Raw genomic sequence first — 14,199 nt, forward strand, 5'->3', positions numbered from 1 at the left:
GCATGGGTTGACAGCGTTAACCTGTCAGAAGTGCGTGGAGACGGTGCGGGGCCCCACCGCAGGCCTATTGCCACACCCCCTGGCAGGGGCCCAGCGCGGACTGATGCTGCCCCCCGGCGGCCGCGCCGGCGCAATGCGACCCCGCGCCGCGGCTGCGCAGTGCCGCCCTCTGGCGGCCCCGCTCCTTCCTCCCATCGGCCTCGGCTTGCGGGCCTTTCAAACATGGAGGAGCGGGAGCGGGGGGCGAGGCCGGCTCTCGCCGCGAGCCCCGCGGGCCCGCCTAGCCCGCGGCTGGATGTCAGCTCTGACAGCTTCGACCCGATGCTGGCCCTGTACGCACCCCGCCTGCCCCCCATTCCCTACCCGAACGCCCCCTGCTTCAACAACCTGGCCGAGTATGAGAGCTTCCTCAGGACCGGGGTCAGGGGCGGTGGGCGCGGGCGGGCGCGGGGCGCGGCCGCGAGCTCGGGGGGCCCCGCCGCCGCCGGACCCCCAGGCAGGACCCGCCGCCGCCAGGACGCCCCCGCCCCGGACCCCGAGCGCATCCAGCGCCTCCGCCGTCTAATGGTGGCCAAGGAGGAAGAGGACGGGACCACCGGGGCACGCCGGCGGGGTCCGGGTCGCAGCAGGAAGGCGCCGCGCAACGTGCTCACGCGAATGCCCTGTGAGTCGGGCAGGCCGGGCGGGGGCGGGGCTGCGCGCCTTGGGGGAGGGTCTTGGGAGGGTTCGCCGAGGGCGCCGGCCGCGGGGAGGGGCTGATCCTGAGAAGTGGATTACGGGGGGTGTGGGGCCGGTCGCCTGGAGGCTTGGAGGGTCTTCAGGAGCAGTAGGAGGGGAGTGGTAAAGCTGCGCTGGTAATTAGGAGCCACCGGGAGGGTCTGCAGAGCTAGTACGGGTCCCTAGAAGTGTCGACGGGAGTGAGGAACCACAGAAAGGGTCTGCACAAGTGATGTGGTACCTAAAGAGATGGTGGGGCCTGGAAATAGTTGATTTTAGGGGAAATCGTAAGCTCTGCAGAGGTGATGAGAGATTTGGGGGACCATAAGGGAGAAGTTGGGGGAAGAGCACACAGCCAATATTAAGGAAAGGAGAGTGTCTGTCTGGGCAGTGGGGTTTGGGGATCAGCTGAAGTGAGGAGAGGTATGTTTGGATAGCACAGGGATATAATATAATAACTCCTACATAGGAAGTGACAGCTCATTCGGGATGCAAAAAGCAGGAGAAGGACTGCAGGGTCTTGATACACATATGTTCACATTACTAGAACACAAGTGCTGGAATGCAGCAGGCACAAAATGCCACTAAAACACGAGCTGCTTTACAGCCACTCTGCCTGGCTGGGTGCAGGACTGTGTCTGTCGGGCTCCTATGACCATATACACAGGTTATTTTAAGTTCTGAAGGTGTAAATGGCACGGGGGAATTTCTTGGAGCTTCCTAAGAGATCCTTAGAGTACAGCTGTAAACAACAGAGGTACTAATGTGTGAGTTAGCTGTTGTATAAGTAGAATAAAAACAGCCCAGGGATGTATCTTTTGTCATCTGGCAAGCAGTTCTGACATCTGCCCTGTGAACACAATGACCTACTTAGCCATTCAAAGCATCTGTATCCTGATAATTAAATTGTTACATTATTAAATATCTTACTTTTGAATGGAGGGGTATGCTATGCAAGAGATTATTTTGCCTCATTCCTAGAAATTGGTTTATTAAGAAATAAGCATCCTGAAAAGCTGTGTGCTGTTGTGGGTGCCTTTGTTGGATGGTTTACTGAGCCAGAACAGAGCATCCCTGCCCAAGCTAGGATTTACCCTAGCTTGCTTCCCCAGCAGTAACACAAATAGTAGTGTGCTTGTTCTTAAAATGAGAGCAGTTTGAAGAACCTTATTTTGTCTGTATATGTTGTTCCTATTAGGTTGTTGAAATGAACACCAAGTCCCAGATTGTAACATTTATTTCCATTTTATCAGTTATTGCTTTGCTGCAGAGATTGTAAAGGGAAAGAAATATTTCTATAAGTGATTTTAGCTTTACTATGGTGTTCTGTTCTTTACTATATTGGTATGTGAAGACCAGATTTATCCTTTTCCCATGGTTAAATATTCACTTGAGATCAAGATCTCAGACAATGTGCCCTACTCATTGAAAATTTTTACATAGCCCTGTAAACATTTGAGTGAGCCATAGATGGGTTAACATCCCAAAGAGTTGATGATCTTCAGAAAGCAAGGAAATGACAGATGCATGGGTAAGGATTAGGTTTATTGACAAAAAAGTTCCTATAAGAGGTAAGCTTTAGGTCTTGAAGAAATGGCATGGTGGAGAAGTTTTATGGGCTTTTTTTTTTTTTTAATCAGGCTATTTAGTGTAATTTACCTGTAGCAAAATTCAGTCTTTTTAAGTGTATTTTAACAGGTGTCAAAACCTCCTAGGTTTGCACACTGACTCCTCCAACATTTATTTTATTTTAGGTAAGTTACTGAAACTCTTAGGCCTCATTTCCTGATCTGTAGAATAAAATCAGTAATATATAGTTATCATTGTCAAGATTAGATTGGTTGACACATTTAAAAGCATTTACAATAGTAATGTTCCCTAGTTCACAGCAAAGTTTTCAATATTTTAAATGTCAGTATTATTGTTGCAGTTGTTACTTTTAAATTGTCATAATTAAAAGACTCAAGTCAGAACACGTATATTTGCTTATATTGAGAGTTGGCTTCCTGATTTTAGATAAGTGTCCTCGAGCAAATTTCTTAAATGTTTCTGAGCCTTGCTCTTATTCATAAATTAGGGTGAAATAAGAGTACCTATGAGTTAGGATTCTTATGATAATTAAATAACAGAGGTAAAATTAAACTTGCCAGAGGGCTTGGCTCATATATAAGGCCTAGTCATGGATAATAATGATGGTGGCAGCAATGAAGATGATGTTGTTGTGGATGTGAATTAGAAGAGCAGGAAACTTGTAGTAAACCAATCATCTGATAAGGCTCTGGACTGACCTGTGCTGTAGAATGAGAAAGGACAGGTCTTAATTTTTGAGAATCTGTCATCTGAATTTAGTAATGGCCACAAGTGGAGAAGGAAACATCAACTAAAACTGACCTAAATTTGTAATGATGTAAACCAAGAGTAGTGGCAACAAGGAAGAGGATTTGGAAGAATAACCTTCTTCAAGGATGAGGCTTTTTTTTTTTTTTTTTTTTTGGTATTAAGTTTTAGAAACCTTTCTCATATCTGGCTGAAGTCTGTCACAGAGATGGCTCTAAAGAGAGTGTGCATTCTGATTTGAAATGGGGAGATCATTTTTTCTTATACAGACTGCTCTCATAGGTGGTGCTAGTGTTGCATTTTTGATCACACAGGAGAGGAATGAATGCTCCCTGGAATTACTCCTTCTTAAATCTTGAAAGAAAAATTATCAAGAGAGAATTACCAATGTAAGAGCTGAAATACCAAGTTTGCCATTTATGTAATTAAATCAGTTTCTAAGAAATTGAATTGTAGAGAATTATTCCTGAAATAATCTAGAAGTTATTCTAACTTCTAGCTTTACTATGGTGTCGGGAAACTTTAACCCTTAAGGAAAAGGTGCTAAAGGTCATACACTAGTTGTAGTGACCTGAATGTTGTTTACAATGCCTGATTTAGCATAGCTGTAACACACATGTAGATATATGTAGATATATGTGAGAGCCCACACAAACCCTTATCAGAGTCTCAAAGGACTTCAAAACATTGTTAGAAGAGAGGTAGATGATGAAAGTTAGAGCAAGGATTTCCTCTTCCTTTCCATCATTTCTGCCATTTTGCCTATGTTTATGCCAATTTTCATACTGAACTAAACTCCTACTTCTCATCTGTTAAGTAATTTTCTTCCAAGAGTGTTTTCTTTCATTAATCATGGCCATCATTTATATGCCAACTCGTGAATGAAGGGAAAAGTAGTCAAGAGGAACTAAATTAGTGGCAGTGTAGGACTGCACTCTTATATGCCACTGGAAGCAAAAGAAGTATATTTTTTATTTGTTTTCTTATCAAGAACAAATACTATCCAAAGAATTTTGCCTTGCAAATTTAGGAGATCCCGTATATGAATGTGTGTGTTCAGGGAGATAGGTTATATAAACTAGAGCCAGCATATTGTGAGAGATAAATTAACATGAAAAAATTTTTTTAATCCATCCTTTTTTCCATGCTCTGAAAAAATAATCCCTCAAAATAAAACTGAAATTTGGCCAGGCATGATGGGGCATGCCTGTAATCCCAGTTACTCCAGAAGCTGAGGCAGGAGATAGTAAATTCATGGCAAGCATGGCAACTTAAAATTTGTCTCAAAATAAAACTTGAAAAAAGGGCTGGAGAAGAAGCTCAGTGGTAGAGTGTTTTCCTGGCACATGTGAAGCCTTGATTTCTATCCCTAGTACCTCAAAAATATAAACAAATGAATAAAAGATGAAATTTGGACTGGGGATATAGCTCAGCAGTGGAACACTTGCCTAGCATGTGTAAGGAACTGGGTGCATCCCCAGTAACCCACAAAGTAAAAAGCTGAAATTTACAGTCCCACTCTTGTTTCTTTGAATTGTCATATTGTTCTTTTCACCTGATGCTTATTAGCAGTCTCATAGGATCCCTTTATCTACCAAGTACCAGAATACAACCAGACCTTTCCTCTTAGTATAAATAGGCTATACATTGAAACACCAGTGACTCCAGAGCTCATGCATGGAGTAGCTCAGGTTGGTAGGACCATTTTCTTTGAGAGGATGGCATATGTTTGAAGGCATATGTGTTACACAGTTCATTTCCTTCAGATCCATGAACAAGGTTTTCAGTTCTTGGGAAATCTCAAACTGTATGTGTGGCATTATGAGATTTATGCTGAATTCTCTAAAAGCACAGAATTGAGGTAGCTGCTGAACTGTACATTTAATGTGGTATTTCATTTTTTGCCTGCAAAAGTTCTTAAATGATAACATAACTTAGAATTAGTGACATCACAGAACGAAGATACATAGGTAGTGGAACATTTAGATGACATCCATACATATGGTTTATTTGCATTCTGTTGGAATAGGGTCTCATTTCAGTGTGTTGGCTGTACTAGCCATGTTGCTCATTAAACTTTCCAGTTCCAAAAGTGAGGTTGTCACTGTGCATGTTGCCTTGTACTGCTGGACGTGGCCAAGTGATCTTGGCTGTTAATTCTGGAATTAAAAAAGGTAGATATTCTTACTGTACTGACTCTTTTTTCTTGTTTCAGTGCACGAAGGTAGCCCTCTGGGTGAATTGCATCGTTGTATCAGGGAGGGGGTGAAGGTGAATGTTCATATCCGCACTTTCAAGGGACTCCGGGGTGTCTGCACAGGCTTCCTCGTTGCATTTGACAAGTTCTGGAATATGGTAATTAACCTTTTCTTAAGGGGGCTGGAGAATCTACTAAAGAATGAAGTCTTTAAAATGTCTAAAAGATCTGAGAAACCTTATTAAGCAAAATCAAAAAAATAACTTCTCAGAAGAATTAAAATCTCTATATACTCTTGGACAAAAGCAACAAGTTATTTTTATTGCTTCCTTTTCCTTAAGACAGTGGGTGCTCAACCAGGGACCTATGTTTTGTTCTTCCCTTCCTTCCAGATACTCGGTAATGTCTGGGGATTTTTTTTTTTTTTCCTGTTACATCTGTAGGAGTGTGCTACTGGCATCTAATGGTCATGGATGCTACTAAACATCCTGCAATACAGAAATCACCCCATTTGCAACAGCCACCTGGTCCAAAATATCATTACTGTCAAGGTTGAGAAACTCAGCCTGAAGGAATAATTATTGTATCTATTTAGTGATTTTAAATTGATTTCTATCAACATTTTTAATTCATTTAAAAATATTTATTGATTTCTCACTTTGGCTGAACAGAAGTGGTAGTAGATGCAGAAGTTTCAGAAATGAATTTCACTCCTCAGTGTTAGGGAAGATGGCTAAGGCTAGGGTGAAGCAGACATTAATAAACTCTGCATGGTGTTTCCTCGGAAGGTGTGTCCCCAGCATTATAGAGCTTAGTATCTCACCGGACATTTGTAGGAGATAAGGGATATGTTACAGTAATATGAGGCAGTCAACCAAGAACCACCAGGGTTTTCCATTGTTTCTTTTCCATTTCCAACTTTCCTTTTCCCTGTGCTTTATCCGCATCTGTGCATGCTCTTGGATAATAACAGTAGTTACTAACATTTATTGAGTACTTGCTGTGTTTCAGATATTGTTCTAAGGCCTTTATTTATTATTTTAATGAATGAATTATAGGCTTTATTACGGTTCCATTTCACAAATGAAGAATTTGAGTCTAGAGAAATTGCAAGGCTGCTTTCAGGTCACACATTAGTAAATAGAAGTACCAGACTCTATTCTGGGTCTTTCTGACTCCTAAAACAATGCTTTCAACTATTATGGAATTTGAATCCTAGCTTCCACCTAGCTTCACCATGTGGTGGCTGTAGGACTCTGATCCTCTGCTTTCTCTTTTCTAAACTATAGGAGAAAATACTTTATTATAATGTTACCTTTGAGGGGAAGTGACTTTAAAATAAACTTTTTTATGGTAGTAATAATAATTTATAATTTTAATATTACAAATGTAGTTATTAGCTTATAGTCATAGGGTGATGTACATTTTTCAGAGTTTCTGTCATACAGTCTCACTTGATCCTGACAGTTATCCTTTGAGGTTGATCTCAGTGATGAGATCTCACCAGTAAGGCTATATATAACCCTAGGTGATCTGTTAATTGCTGTCATGTGACACAGAAACTGAGGCAGGTAAAGAAGCAATAGTATTCCTCAAAGTGTAAAGCTATCCTGCTTCAGAATCACCTGGGGTTTCTAGTTTAAATAAAAGGTTCTTGGGCTATTTCCCATACATACTGAATCAGAAACATTAAGAGAATAGATTTGAATTTGTTTTTGTATTTTAATAGGCTTCTGCATACACACACACACACACACACACACACACACACACACACACACACACTGAAATTTAAGAACCTCTACCATGCAGTTGTAAAGGCCCTTACCATCCATAGGATAAATTCATCTTCTTACATGGTGATAACAGTTTAGAAATCCTAAGCAGAGGGTGTTAGTAATTACTGTGTTCTTCTGTCCAAGAAGAGCAGAGTCACGTGTTAATTTAGTTCTGTTACAAGTAGATATTATTATAAACTTTCCACTGAAAGCAAAAAATGTAATATTTTTAATTCTGCCTCTCCCCCTGCCCTTTGAACTGTTCCTTTAGGCACTTACTGATGTGGATGAGACCTACCGAAAACCTGTTCTAGGCAAAGCGTATGAACGGGATTCTTCGTTGACTCTCACTAGGGTAGGCAGTTTCCTCTGACTTCCTGGGTACCCAGCCTGCTTAGGAATTAAGATCACAGAGCACAGTGATCAAAAGCTCTATGGCCTGTACCAGGGTCTTCTTTAGTCTCTCATCATGCTTTCAGCTGATCTCAAATGCATATGTGCCTCTAACCTGCATATTTGAGAAAAACAAGTTGCTTTTTATAAGGCTTAAAAGTCTTCCAGCTGTATACCACAGAAATAAACAGGTTCCTTTTCTCTTGACATACTTAATGATTTATCCAAATTATGGCTGAAAACAGAAAAGTCCTTACTAACTTTTAAAAAATTGCAATGCATGGAGTCTACAGAGCATAATTAAAGAACCTGGCCTTTTTCTGTGTGTTAAAAGAGGGATAGTGAAGGCTAAAGAGAAGGCTAATGTTTGTCATTGCATTCCTTATAGCTATTCGATCGGCTGAAACTTCAAGATTCCTCCAAGAAGGAAGCAGATTCTAAGTCTGCAGTTGAAGACTCCACTCTGTCCAGATACTCCCAGACATCCACTTGGAAGGTGGCTTCAGTGTGGGGAAGAGAAGACACTGACCGGGGCTCACGCAAGCGTTCCCGATCTGTTCCTTCTTCCCTGCAGGCATCTGCAAGGGAGGAGTCCAGATCAGAGCTGTCAGGGAGGACTACACGGACAGAAGGGTCTAGTACGGGAGGTACCTTCTCCAGGGCTACCACCCTTTCCAGGGGCCAATCCCGTAAAAAAAAACGAAAGCCCAAGGTGGATTATCAGCAGGTATTCACCCGACACATAAATCAGATTTTCATTCGAGGTGAGAATGTCCTGCTGGTTCATCTTGCACAGTAACCAGCTCAGCCCGACTTGAGCTTTGGTTTTTAGAAATAAAGTGCATGAATTGCTACTCTGCTGTATCCTAGTATCCCAAGGAAACCCTGAATTGGAATGCTTCCCTCTGGTCCTGCACCTGCAGAGGACAGAGCAGGCTCGACCCTCTGGAAGAGGAGCTCAAGGGGAAGATAGGCCTTTAGGAGAGTGAGCACTTGAGTTACTGTCAAGATAGAAGCTATGCTTAGGTACAAGGCTTCTGATGGGTGTCATGGTCTACTTCATACTCTCAAACCAAATATAAGATCTTCCATTTGACTCAGCATCACAATATAAGCAGAATTCACTCTTCAGAGATTATAGAAAAAAATGTCTCAAAAATTCTCATTTTTAAAAGCTTGTATCCTGACAAGTCATGAATTTGAATCTAAGAGTAGCAATGTAATTGCCCCAGAGGCCTGCACCCACATTTTGTAACTGACCTATGAATTTTGCTCTACACAATTTTCTCTTGATCAAGAAGTGAAATTTATTATCTTTGACTATCTATAAGGCTAGAAAAGTTGCCAACTAACATAGAGGTGAAATTTAGATAGGTTAGGTTACTATGCTCAAAGCAGGCAGCAGTAAATGCTGTTTTGATCCCTCTTCCTTGTTACACAAAGAATGCAGAACCTCATCAGTCTTCCCCTAACCCAGAGGTAGCCTCTGCAAACAGCATACCAGATGGGACTGTCACATGCTTGTGTGGTGGCTTCTTGTTCTTCTGACTTCTGTGGCATGGTGCTAGTGCATGTACCCTGTGGTATTACCCCGCTGTACATAGTGTGAACTGTCCTGTGAGCTTTGTGGCAGGAGACTGTGACCTTCATATCTGACTTCAAAGAGTTCTACATGAACTCAGTAACACACACACACACACACACACACACACACATCAAAGGGGCTGAGAGTCCCCTTTCCAGGCCGGACTGGCCTTGTATAGAAAATCTTTCAGAATGATGTTACCATGAATTAAGGGTGGTAGTTTTATTCCCACATGTCAGGCCAAAGAGGGTCTTATAAAGTACAGTGGGTAGTGTCTAAAGAGACACCTTACTCACAACTTGGCTTGGGTAACAGGAAGCCACAAGACCTGTGGACATTCCTACTTGAATCATTACATGCTTTTTCAATCAACAGTGCAGAATAGGCTGCATCTTGACACAGACTGTTAGGCAATATTGACTTTTTGTTAGTTTATATTTGTTTTAGATAAATTATGTTCAAAGTGAGAATAAGAAATAACCAACCAATTAAAATGTATGAAAAGGAGAATTTTCCCTGCTGTGTTTGTCATGTCACTTGGATAGCCTTCTGAGAAGCAGGGTGAATGAAGTTTAGGGAACTAGAACACCTGGTTCTTCTGCGAGCTGGACCACTGGCTTACCACACAATGAAAGGTGAGCAGATTTAACCCCTCTGTGCCTCAGTTTCTCCCATCAGACACCTACCTCACAGGGGCATCATGACAAAGAATTTTAGGAAGGCCTTTTACAGCCTCTAAACACGTTTAAGTGCCATGAATAACTTTTACGATCTCTATTTCATAGCTCTGTAGAACTCTATATGTCTTATGAGCAAGGCAGGTGCTACATGAACAAGGAATCTTCCCAAGTGACATATTATGGTCTTGTAATTATCTTTGGAAGGCAGAGAAACTTCAGGAACTGTTTTCCATATTCCCTTCCTTCCTCTGGAAGGACAATGAAAGTTCTCAGAAGAATATCAGTAAGAGAAAAGTGACCCTTTTTGCTGCTCCCCCCACATCCCAGCCCCCACCTTTTTCTGATAATTATCAAAAAATATTCCCTTGAACTTTGCAAGGTGTTTATATGATAAAACCAAAGGGAAAATGAGCATCTAAAGATGACACATCCCCAAAGGGGAATTTGTGGAAGTTTTTTTGTTTTATGTTTACTTGTTTTTTTCAGTGCATATTAAAGTATACTCTAGAGCCAGATCAGATGCACTAAAGTTTAAAGAGATTCCAAGTCACGAACTCAAGTCAATAATTATCTTAGGAATCAGCCAGTTTAAATTCTCTTCTAAATAATGTGTCCAAAACTCTTATTCTCCAAATTAATGGTTGTGCTATTTATCATCAGGCCTGCATCTCCTATGTGGCTGTATTAGGAGATGCCTGCCTGCTTGTCCCTCATCTAGAAACCATAGTACTATTTTCCCCATAATGTATATATTTGGAATCAAAGGTAATATAATCAGTTCCCATTCATTCTAGTGCCTAGTTAAATCTAATTGGATTTGTTTAAACGTGCCAATTTTCATGTTTATGTATAACTTTTATATAGCCACATAAGGATTGATTTACTATTTTCTCCCACATAACAGTTCTAAGAAGATTAGTTTTAAACTGTAAGATATAACCAGATATGCCATATGAGCCCATTTATTTGTTTAGACAGTGATTCTGGTGTTTCATACAAAGAATGATAATTATTTTTAGAGAAGTCAGTTTTTTTTTAATTATTGCTTTCTCTTTATCATTGGAGAAATTTTTCAAAAGTAAAGAAAAAATAGGTCCTAACAATATATTGCTGCTCAAATGATGTTATCATCTAAGGCCAGTATAATAAGTTGCTCTGGAGTATGGGGAGTAGCTCAGTGATAGTATATGTGCTTAGCATGTGTAAGGCCCTGGTTCTATCCACAGCACCATAAATAAATATGTTTTTTAAAAAGTTGCTATGGAAATAACTGAAGTCTTCCTCAGGAGAAGGAAAGGGCAAAGTAATGGTAGGGTACAGGCACCCTCCTCCCCCAACTCACCTGGGATAGGCCCTACATAGCTGAAATACAGAACTGGTCCCTGGTATTCTCCAGGGATTCTGGCTTGGGAAGCAATGTCATTAAGAACAGTACATATTTTTGAATATCCAACTTTGGTTCTTCACGGTAATCTCTAGGCACAGAAATATGTTTCCAAGACAATTCACAGGACATACCTGTGCAATGGGAAAGGCTTCTTAGAATTATTCAGCTTTATTAGGTAGTATTAATGAGTGATTAAGAAACTCAAGATATGGTTTCACACTTAGAACAATTTTAGGTGCCGTTCTTTGTATACATAAGTGACTCTGTTGCTTCACCCTTAGTAAAACTTGCACTTGGTTGCTTTTTTTTTTTTTTTTTCATTTTGGGGAACATTTCTGTGTCTTCCAGGGACCATCTTGTGCAGAGGCAGACAGCTTTGGATCAGTTGACGTCTTACTCTATGTGCATGGCACAGGTCAAGTCAGAAAGCCTGGGGAAATTGACATTAAGGTCTAGGCGCATAGAAACAAACCTGTGCTACCAGTTTTATTGGTGGATCAGGAGCAGCTTCTGTCCTAGGGTGTAAAGGTGAAGCAGTACCTGCAGGGATGTCAGGTCATGTATGACCTGCCCTCAGTCCCTATAAGCCTCACCTCTGTGTACCTTTCTATCCCTTGAGGGGAAAAAAGAACTAGAAACCTAACTTGATACAGAATGGACATTTGTATTTCTATTTGCACTACTACTTTAGCAGCTCACATGGGCGAAGTCATGAAATAGAATTGATTCTATAAATTGTTTAAATTTCCTCTAAATTTTGCCTTTAGGAAAAAAATTAAAATTCCTTTAAGACAGCTAGCTGTCATTGGTGCTGCCCTAGAACTTTCTTTTATGTGTTTTTTTCTGAATGAAATGATTGCTGTGGGAAGGTCAGGGTTCATATAAAAGAAGAGTATCATGGTACAAATATAATAGTTTTGCAGCTGTTTCAATTTTTCTTTTCCTATACCAGATACATAGTGCAGCCAGCCTCATTTCAGTAACTTATGTTCACCAATCTGTGTTTCTCTTCTCCCAGAAGGCCTTTCTTAATGGTTGTAAAGCAGAAGCATCTTATCTGAGCCCATGTTGCAAAGGTGGGCAGTCTGTCATTACTTTCTGGCAAGTTGAGCTGATGGATTTAAGATAAGCCTTTGGGGTTCCTGTCACCATTTTCTGGCTTCTGAAGAAGGGTTGGGCCTCCTTTACTCTTAGTGTTTTGAGTATTTTTCAAATGTTTATAAGTTCTCTTGCACTCTTCTAATAAAAATGAAAGCTCTCTGTCAAGAAATGGCTGTGGATGGCTCAGAGATCTAGGAAAAGAAACATAAGTACACCTGAGACTTTCAGTTGGTTTTTTATTTATTTAGAATAAAAAGTAGTTTGATAAGCTACCAGAGTTACTGCTTCTTTAAAAACACTCTCTGAAAAGATAGGAACTGTCCCTTAGGAAAGCTATAAAAGCTATTCCCAATACATTGCAATTGCTTTTGATTTTTAGTCCTTTGGAGCAAATATCTGATGTTATGTCTGATGTTATGTTTTTAGAGCTGTGAAGAAAATGTCTGAAAAAATTTAGGAGTATTATTTAAACTCTGATTATCTGGCTGTATTAGGTGGAGTTAGGTTTTGGGGCAGCTACTCACTTCTTTTCCTGTTGTCCTGACAGTAAAGCAGATAGTAAACCATGTCTTTAAAAGTGATTTTCTTATTTCATCTGACATCTGAAGACATCAGCCTTCTATTGGGCAACCCTGGGGATTCCCCTGTACACCATAACTTATTAATGCTTTTTAGACAAGGCTGAAGCAGGATGACTCTATGTGTTTGTAGTTTCAGTATTCATATACCAGCTGCTAAATGAAAAACCATAAGTGTAGTCTCATCTTTATATTGCTCCTAATTGTTAATTGAAACCCTTCCTGTTTGGGAAGGATTGCTGCTAATAACATCAGTTTGCAATGTTAAGCTTTAGGTATGTGTCATATGGGAGTCTGGAAACTGTAATAAATATGATTGATTTAATGTACTGGCTGCTTTGTCTCTGCTGATTTTGAGGGGCAGTGGGAGAAGTCATGGAAGTCCATTCCCAAGAACAGATGCCTATCTGGAAGCGTAAAGCATCTGGAGCCTTCTGCGGTCTCATTATTGTGACTTTGTGCCTTTCCTGTACTATAGCACACACATCTAGATCACCACTCTCAAGGTAGTTTTTTTCCTCCCTCCAAGTTTATTTGAAGTTCATGCTTAGAAAAGAAACTTGGCCCATGTTATGAAATTTCTCTTCCAAGCCCCATGCAAGGGTAACTTCCCTTAGAATATATTGTGCTCATTGGCATTAATCTATTCTTTTCATGATCTGCTGAGACTACCATCAATTTTGCTCCGGAGTATTTTAGCACATTCGCCTAACAGATCCTCTGTTTTACAGAAATATGTAAACTTGCCCCAGCTTTCCTCTGTGCACAGGAAGCTGAGCTGCCCAGAGATTTGCCACATTGATTACTTGATCTCTTCTGTGTGCTTCCAGAACTAAATCACCTGGTAAGATGAGCAAGTAAAAACAACATTGATTGTTAGACAAGAAACCCACCTGAGAGGACAGGCTTGGGCTCAGGTGATCCCCTGACCTTTCCAACCACCACAGTGGAGGAGGGGGAGGCAAGACCCACAGGTTCTAGGTCTGGTCCTTGCTTATTTGTTTTGTATCTTCAAGACTTCTGATAAAAGGAGAATGTTCTCATGGATCAAAATAAGGCACAATAGACAGCTGACTTGAAGTTTCAGGTATTCAGTGAGGCTTAAATATTGGCAAGGGAGTGGAGGCCCATGGAATAAGACACATTTCCCTCTCCTGTACTTCCTGGATAGAAGTGGCAAGAAACAAAAACTTTCTTGCCAATCATTTCTCCTTGGATATAATGAGGCATTTTCCAGTCTGCTTAGTAGCCACTAGGTGGCAGTGGGTTAAAGAAAACTGCTTAAATGGAGGTCCTGGAAGGAGCAGCATCTCCTACTGCAGTTTATAGTTAGATGCTCATCAGTAAGCATTGAAATAATCAAGGTCAAAAAACAAAGTAGTGTTCAACCAAGCAACAACGTGGATGCTTCTTACCAATGTTGAATTTACTACTCTGAAGCCTGAC

The 14,199-nt window shown here is 40.9% G+C and overlaps 1 protein-coding gene across 1 annotated transcript; it reads left to right on the forward strand.

The window, feature by feature from the left end:
* The first annotated feature begins 155 nt into the window (after positions 1 to 155).
* Positions 156 to 13,082, forward strand: Lsm11 (LSM11, U7 small nuclear RNA associated). The gene is made up of 4 exons (XM_005325439.5): positions 156 to 664; positions 5,270 to 5,409; positions 7,301 to 7,384; positions 7,811 to 13,082. Exons 1-4 carry the CDS (start codon positions 223 to 225, stop codon positions 8,219 to 8,221), a joined length of 1,077 nt encoding a protein of 358 aa, XP_005325496.4. The 5' UTR covers positions 156 to 222; the 3' UTR covers positions 8,222 to 13,082.
* The last annotated feature ends 1,117 nt before the right edge of the window (positions 13,083 to 14,199 follow it).

Source organism: Ictidomys tridecemlineatus, chromosome 1, assembly GCF_052094955.1.
Source record: "Ictidomys tridecemlineatus isolate mIctTri1 chromosome 1, mIctTri1.hap1, whole genome shotgun sequence".
Taxonomy (NCBI): domain Eukaryota; kingdom Metazoa; phylum Chordata; class Mammalia; order Rodentia; family Sciuridae; genus Ictidomys; species Ictidomys tridecemlineatus.